The following is an 8,887-nucleotide window of genomic DNA, read 5'->3' on the forward strand; positions in this document are numbered from 1 at the left end:
CGTCATATCCTCTGACTGTTCTGCTAGACTGTCTCATAAAGACACATTAGTTTATAACGAATTCCTTATTGAGAATTCGAATGGCCTGTCTTTTGAAGATACATTGGTTTGTAATGATCTCTCTTCTGCTGATGATGTTAATTTGTCCGATTAATTTTTTCTTAAGCAGTTTAATACTGATTTGTCTGATTCCAGTCCTGTGTCAAAAATAACTGGTAGTTTGTTATTCACTGGTTGTTGTGATCCTAAGTATAGTTCAAAATTTATTGTAGATTAGAAGGTTGACCATGCTATGGTTTAAATTGTTATCCCACAAAATCTAATTTTGGAGTGAGTAAAACTTTTGATTATGCTATCAGTCATTTTTATTGGCATAATGTTTGTCAGGATGTGACTTAGGTTTGTTATACTTGTCCTTTGTGTCAAGTTTCTGAAAATTCTAATCAGACTTATCTGAAAACCTCATTCACGTCCATTTCTGCATTTGCTGAATTATTTAGTGGTGATCTTAAAGATGGTGTTAGACCCTGGCCGGAAAGAAGCGTTGGTTGATAATTATATCTTTCAAATTAAACAATAGATCGATATGTTACTATGCAACAGTATCTCAAACCGTCCCATAATTTTTAGTAATGAAATCAATTGTCAAATTCAACTTATTCAGGCACTTTACTACTAAATTTGATGGGTTAGCCAACAAACTGATTAATGATTTCAGACATACAAGCTTGGATACTACTGAACTTGTCATGAGTATCTACTTATGGTAAATTCCTCACCACACCCAACTTTCATTTTTGATTCCACCATTCTTATCCTTACCTTTCCTTTTCCCTGACGTCATTACACCTCGTAACGTACTCGTAAGTCACTTTCCTCATGAATGTTATCATTTTTTGGCATAACTGTTCTTGTGGAACCTTATTCAATTCTTATTCTAAATTCACTGTTTTGCCGATATAGTAAAAAAAAATGGTGAGAAGATATTTTTTAGTTTTCTTTGTTACAATTTTATTGATATTTTTGGTGATTGTTTATCACCATCTGTAAATTTTGAAATTTCCTTTGAAATTTGTAATATAGAATTTTATTCGGTTGTGTGTGTGTGTGTGTGTGTGTGTATTTTAGTAATTGTATGTATAATCATGTATGATAAGGTAATCTTTTTTTGCATATGCAAAAAGTTGTTGGTTAATGAGCTTCGAGTTTTTGATAGGAAGGAGGATTTGTTATATGTAGAGTGAATTTTTTTTCTATGGTAGGACCGTGAAAAAAGGTTTATTTTTAAATATTGAATATTATTGTTGAGATAAAAGCATTGTAATGATTTGTAAATTAAAGGCATTGCTGTATTCTAGAAAAGATTACTTCCTCAAATTTATCAACTCTCCAGACTTGCTTATTGTTTGATAAAGAATCCCTCAGGAATTTTCCCACTTTATAGAAAATGGGTCATTTATATATAAAGAGAACAGCCTATGCAGTAGTAGCAGACTTACGACATATATTGTCACCCAGCATGATATTTTCATTCACAACACTGCTGATTGAAGAAGATCATCAGAAGCTATGTGCCTGATTATCATCTTTTACATTTGAAAGTTCATTCTGGAAACTCCAAGGAAAACAGGGGATTTATGTCGTTGAAACTTACTTGATTACGATTATGCACCACAGTAAGAAGTATATCGATGTAAAACAGCCAGCCACCAGTAGTTCATCGTACAGTTACCATGTGACACCTGGAGAAGGAGAACGTTTTGTGGTCGTGAGAGCTGGAACAGTAGAAATGCTTATCGATCAAGCATTTTAGTGCTACTCAGCCAAAATAATATGGCGACTACCATGGTGAAATGGACGGAAAAAGTATTATCCACTGTCGAAGTCGAAGCTTCTTCCGGCGATGGTGGAGTCATCTGGCACGGTTATAAAAAATGATCCCTACCAAACCCAGCTAACGAAAGAAAGTCGTTGCCCTACCACCACTACCGAAAAAGCAGATCTACTAAATTGATTGAGTTCCACCAAATACCATACCCACCACGTGTTACTCGACCTGAGCTACTGCTTTTGTGCAAGCAAAATCGTCCCAGACCATAGTATATAGTGGACAATGTATGTGAATTGGGTCGTGAAGCTGTTCGGCTGCCCCGTACACATCCCGATCTCAACGCCAATGAATAAATTTTGGGGTATATGAAAAGACACATTCGCTCCTTGCTACAAAGTTTTCCTAAGGCAGAGCTAAAATGCCAGAGTTGAAGGAGCAAACTTCCGGGCAACAAGAGATTTATGGGTAGGTACAATAAGACGGTCAAGAAAATTCGATAACGTACTGTAACATGAAACTGTTGGTCCAATTAGCAGCGACGTAGAGAGTGACGATGAGGAAGATTTATTCTTAAATAGTGATGACAGTGATAAAGATTGATAAATGTAACTATTTGTTTTACCGATTGTTTGATTGTCCTATTGTTACACCGATAATTTATATCAATAATATTCGGTACAAAAGTATTTCACCGTCTACATTTACCATATCTTCATTTCATTTACAAATCTATTATCCATTTTATAAAGATAGAGAGAGAGAGAGAGAGAGAGAGAGAGAGAGAGAGAGAGAGAGAGAGAGAGAGAGAGAGAGAGAGAGAGAGAGAGAGTTGTTAACAGGAAAATAAAGGTGATTTATTGATGTAGATCTGTGATATCGAGTAGTGTCTCGAAAGGTCATAAACACATTTGTGATTTGAGCCCCCCCTTTTTTTTACTACATCAGCAAAACAGTGAATTTAGAATAAGAATTAAATAAGGTTCCACAAGAACAGTTATGCCAAAAAATGATAACATTCATGAGGAAAGTGACTTACGAGTACGTTACGAGGTGTAATGACGTCAGGGAAAAGGAAAGGTAAGGATAAGAATGGTGGAATCAAAAATGAAAGTTGGGTGTGGTGAGGAATTTACCATAAGTAGATACTCATGACAAGTTCAGTAGTATCCAAGCTTGTATGTCTGAAATCATTAATCAGTTTGTTGGCTAACCCATCAAATTCAGTAGTAAAGTGCCTGAATAAGTTGAATTTGACAATTGATTTCATTACTAAAAATTATGGGACGGTTTGAGACACTGTTGCATAGTAACATATCGATCTATTGTTTAATTTGAAAGATATTGCAAAAAATAAGAGACTTGAACTCCCTGAAATGCATAATAGTTCATGATACAAAGTGAATCTCAAATATTGAAAACATATGCGGTATCAAAACAAGAGAAGAGGCAATTACATTGATTTTTCACTCTGTGGAAGATATCTAATGCAATTGTGGATTTATTGAGAAGGAGCAGGAATGTGCATTATCAGATTGTAGTTTTATGGCACCTGGTAAATATTTTGACATAAGAAGAAATCTAGCCCCTTTGGCGAAGGAATTTTATAAAAATCTTTGGATCAAACATATATTTCCAAAGGCATGGAAACATACAAAAGTTATACCAATAGCTAAGCCAGGAAAAGGTCTTGGTAATCTAAATAATTAAAGGTAAATTTCACTGACCAGTTGTATTTGTAAATTACTGAAAAGAGAGTAAGTTATATCATTAATTGATGTTTGAATCTTATTATTTCCTCAGCGGTGAAATTTGGCTCACAAACAGAGCGATCTACCTTGGACTCCCTTTTACACTTCCGAAAATTATATACATAGAGATTTTGAAAAAAGAAAGCCACAATAGTCATATCTTTACATGTTGGTGGTTTTCAAGCACATCTTCCTATCTTTATTAGAAATTCTATTGGTGGAAGAAAATTCCAATTTCGTTTAGAGAATGTTTATTCTGAATCATACAACCTTGGCTGTGGTGTGTCCTAGGGTAGTGTTTTATGTAAGACTCCATTTGCATTGGCAATTATTATTATTATTATCATTATTATTATTATTATTATTATTGCAATCCAGCCTATAACCTTACTTGGAAAAGTAAGATGCTATAAGCCCAAAGTCTCCAACGGGGAAAAATATCCCAGTGAGGTAAGGGTACAAGGAAATAAATGAAGTACAAGAGAAGAATAAACCATCAAAATAAAATATTTCAAGAGCAGAAACAACATTAAGTTAGATCCTTCACATATAAACTATGAAAACTTCAAAAACCAAGAAAAAGATAAATGAGATAGAACAGCATGCCCGAGTGTACCCCTAAGCAAAAGAAGTCTAATCCACGACAGTGCAAGGCCATGGTACAGAGGCTATGGCACTACCCAAGACTAGAGAACAATGATTTGATTTTGGAGTGGCCTTCTCCTTGAAGAGCTGGTTATAATAGCTAAAGAGTCTCTTCTACCCTTATTATTATCATTTCTTGCTAAGCTACAACCCTAGTTGAAAAAGCAGAATGCTATAAGCCCAGGGGATCCAGCAGGGAAAATAGCCCAGTGGGAAAAGGAAATAGGGAAAAATGAAATATCTTAAGAACAGTAACATTGAAATTCAATATATTCTATGTAAATAATAAAAACTTTAACAAAACAAGCAGAGAAATAAGATAGAATAGTGTGCCAGAGTGTACCTTCAAGCAAGAGGAAAGTAGCCACAGAACCATTATATTGCAGTGGTTAACGCATTGAGCGAAGAATAGTTTGGTAATCTTGTGGCGGAATGCTGCAAGAAGAAGCCCCACACCGTTGAATCACTAACAGACAAAATTCCCACAGCACAAACTTTCCCTTTTCTTTTCCGTCAATTGGACTGCTGAGCAGAGAGAACAGTAAAACGAAACTTAACCTTAAAATTATATGAGGTGTATGAGGACAGAGAATAATGTGGTAAGAATAGGCCAGACTATTTGATGTAAATGTAGGCAAAGAAAAAATGAGCCATAACCAGAGAGAGGGATCTATTGTAGTACTTTCTGACCAGTCAAAGGGCTCAATAACTCTCTACCAGTAGTATTTCAGTGGGTGGCTGGTGCCCCGGCCTATTTGTTATCTATATATAGTTGCTTAAATGCCAAAAGGAGTACAAAGTAACCTTGATGTGGACGACTTTACAGTATACTACTCATCAAACAATCTTCGTCACCTACAAAGATTGCGTCTGTTGGTTTCAGATTTTCTGCAGAAAGACCCAAAGCAATAATGATTTACAAGAATAATAGATGGAAACAAAATCAAGATATAAATCCTACATTGAGTTACGTTCAAAACCAATTTCAAGAAAAGGTAAAATTCTTTGGATTAATATTTGATACTCACCTGAATCGGAAAGCACGTATATCTTACATCGAATCTAAGTGTAATAATGCTATCAACCTAATGATGAAATTGTCTCATACAGTATGAGGTGCAAATAGCTAAACTCAACTGATGATGTATAAAGAATGTCTTATCGAGAATAGATTATGAGATAGCCCAATATATGGATCAGGGTCGGAAACTACTTTGAAGTCTTTAGACCCTATACACACTGGAGGTCTAAGACTTTGTAGTGGAGCCTTTTAGATCTTCCCCCAAATTAATCAGTTTAATAAGAGAGTGAGGAGCCGCCTTTGTCCATGCACCTAGATTTTGTAACAATGGGAAGAACATTAAAGATCCTATTCATTACTGTAACTCTGCAAAAAAAAAAAAAAAAAAAAAAGGCTTCATTTAAAGTAGTATATTTATAAATATAATTATGAACTGCCATTCCCCATGGGAGTGAATAGGTTACTACAATCTACAAATATCACAATGAACCTTATTCAACAATTTCCTTTTCGTCCACTTTAAATCATAAAGAAATCAATAATATACTCCCCTCTTTTTCAATTGATCAAGTAAATATAATTATACGCAATTTTTTTTTTAAGCAACATACATTAAAATATATTCAAAGGTAGTATAGATTTATTGGGTCCTTAGTCTGGCCAAAACAATAGTAATACATTTGATCCCTCTATGGTTACGGCTCATTTTTCCTTTATACTGAATAGTCTGGACTATTTATTTACACCTTCTCCTCTCTCCTCATACACCTGACACTAAGATAACTGAAATATTCTTCTTCACTTGAGGGTTTAAGGGAGCAGTAGGCCTATCATTAAACTTATGAAAATGGGAAATTGCTGTAAATTTCTAAATGTTACATTGCTAACAATATTGTTCAGAGATGAACGAACCATAAAAAAATGATATGTAGATGTACAGTAGATGTATGGAGATGCCTATCATAATGCAACAATTTAAACGGAGCAATATCAATCATCACAGAGGTAGTTATGTAATATTTTTATTCCGTGTAGTACTTTATATTATGGGTTGACTTTATCGAAAGACAGTTACAAACAGTCATACTGACAATTAGGTCAAAGCTACATATTTCATCAGACTTCTGAACAGCAGAGTTAGAGTTCTCTTTGCTTGAGAGTACACTCGGGCATCCTATACTATCTTGTTTCTCTTCACCTTGTTTTTATTGAAGATTTTATGATTTATATATGAAAGATCTATTTTATGTTGTTGCTCTTCATGAAATATTTTATTTTAATTGTTCTTTACTTCTCTCATGGTTTATTTATTTCTTTGTTTCCTTTCCTCACTAGGATATTTTTCCCTGTTGGAGCCCTTGTGGTCATAGCATCCTGCTTTCCAACAAGGGTTGTACCTTAGCGGATAATAATAATAATAATAATAATAACAATAATAATAATAATCCAGTGAGTGTTGGGATGTTGTAGAAGTACTTTCTGACTGGGTATATAAACTAAATAATTTTGTTCACAGAGGTAGATGAATACAGTTTCTCAGAGAGTATGTACAAAATGTCTCAGAAAGGAAAATTAATTATGTCATTCCTTTCAGAGTCTAATATAGTTTGCTTGGATATATTCATTGGATAATCTTTGGATATTAGAGAAGTAATAAAAGAATTTGTAACATATATACTAACCATAGTGATTTGTTCAACTGTATAATAGGGTTACACTCCACAATATAGATTCATATCTGAATATTATTGAAATTGCACACATAGCAGTTCAAGACATTGTGAATTTAAAGAGGGTTACATGATAAGTAGTTGATAATGGTGTACTCTTTAGGATAAATATTCATTTGTGAATTAAAACGAAGAGCGTTATAATTCTCCCCCTGTAGCATAAACCGTTTACCGCATCATATATAGACATACACAATCACACACACACACACACACATATATATATATATATATATATATATATATATATATATATATATATATATATATATATGTGTGTGTGTGTGTGTGTGTGTGTATCTGCAGAGTTATTCAGCTGTTTTTACTTCCTCGGAGGATCCTCGGGTCTTGTCGACGGAGCTTCCGCCTAATGGACCCAGAGGAAGCACTGGGTCCCTGTCCCCGTAGAGGTCGAGAAGGTGAGCGTATTTGAACATCACTAAATCACCAAAGAGTGACAGGAACACGAGACCTTTCAAAGAAAGCAAAATTCCATTTCAAATTACACGAAGATAAAACGGTGCTGCCATCTCATTGATTCTAAAAGAACTAAGTATTTCATTGGTTAAGTTTTAATGTCATTTATTTACATCTAATAGCTAATGACATCATCCTTTTATCCCTTGAGCAAGGCAAAGCCGAGAAAAGGCACCCGGAAAACTTCGCTGGAGGTCAAATTGAAACCTAAAGAAATGCTAAAGAAAATCCCCATGTATATAAAATCATGATAACAAGAAGAGTGCTAAGAGTTTTTTGGATAAGCAATTGACAATAGATTATATATAATCGAGGCTGAATCAAAACTAGCTCTCAATTTTACCATTATCTAACAATATTTGAAAATCAAACTTTTTATGCTCTAATAGCTTTTACTAAATACTTAATTTTTTTACTTTATTTGTAATGTTTATCCCAAAAAAATAACTTAAAGGAAATATATATAAGAGAGACATCTAGTTTATTTGTAGAATTGCTGCTCTTGTTTGGAAGTGTTGTTGACCTCGATGGCGCCTCACCTGCTGCGAAGGAATGAAGTAAGATCCTGAACTTGTCGGTGTCATAGAGCCAGCAGTTCCCCTGAATCCCACATTTTTCTTCCCAAATAAGACAAGAAGAATCTGTAAAGAGAAGAGCTTAGTATACAACAGTTGATTAAATAGTCAATTCCAAGTTTCTAATTACTCAGATATATATATATATATATATATATATATATATATATATATATATATACATATATATATATATATATATATATATATATATGTATATAAATATATATATATATATATATATATATATATATATATATATAAATAAATAAATATATATATATATATATATATATATATATATATATATATATATATATATACACACATGCATATATATATGTATATATATATATATATATATATATATATATATATATATTTATTTATTTATTTATTTATTTATATATATACATATATATATATATATATATATATATATATATATATATATATATTTATATATATATATATATATATATATATATGTATGTATAAAAATATATATATTATATATATATATATATATATGCGTGTGTGTGTATATATATATATATATATATATATATATATATATACTGTATGTGTCTTTATGTATGTATGTATATATATATATATAATATATATATATATATATATATATATATATATGTATGTATATATATATATATATATATATATATATATATATATATATGAATCTAAAACATTTACTCTATCTTACTAGATAAAGAACCATTAGTCATAAGTGAAAGCTCACAGCATAATGACACAATTGACCGATTTCTCATGCTATTATGAATTGATCTCTATCTTTTTATGTTATATTCCAGAACTAGAAATGTTTGTCACCAATCCAG

At 32.4% G+C, this 8,887-nt stretch overlaps 1 protein-coding gene across 1 annotated transcript in view; it reads right to left on the bottom strand.

Moving 5' to 3' along the window:
- Positions 1-7,258: 7,258 nt before the first annotated feature.
- The window catches only part of LOC137653192 (solute carrier organic anion transporter family member 74D-like), a 167,141-nt gene continuing 165,512 nt past the window's right edge, over positions 7,259-8,887 (bottom strand). Inside the window, exons 14-15 of the mRNA XM_068386574.1 lie at positions 7,992-8,093; positions 7,259-7,447 (exon numbers count right to left, since the gene is read on the bottom strand). Coding sequence (XP_068242675.1) covers positions 7,284-7,447; positions 7,992-8,093 — 266 coding nt within the window. The 3' untranslated portion in view covers positions 7,259-7,283. The remainder of the gene's footprint in view (positions 7,448-7,991; positions 8,094-8,887) is intronic.

The sequence above is a fragment of the Palaemon carinicauda genome, chromosome 14 (genome assembly GCF_036898095.1).
Source record: "Palaemon carinicauda isolate YSFRI2023 chromosome 14, ASM3689809v2, whole genome shotgun sequence".
Taxonomy (NCBI): Eukaryota; Metazoa; Arthropoda; class Malacostraca; order Decapoda; family Palaemonidae; genus Palaemon; species Palaemon carinicauda.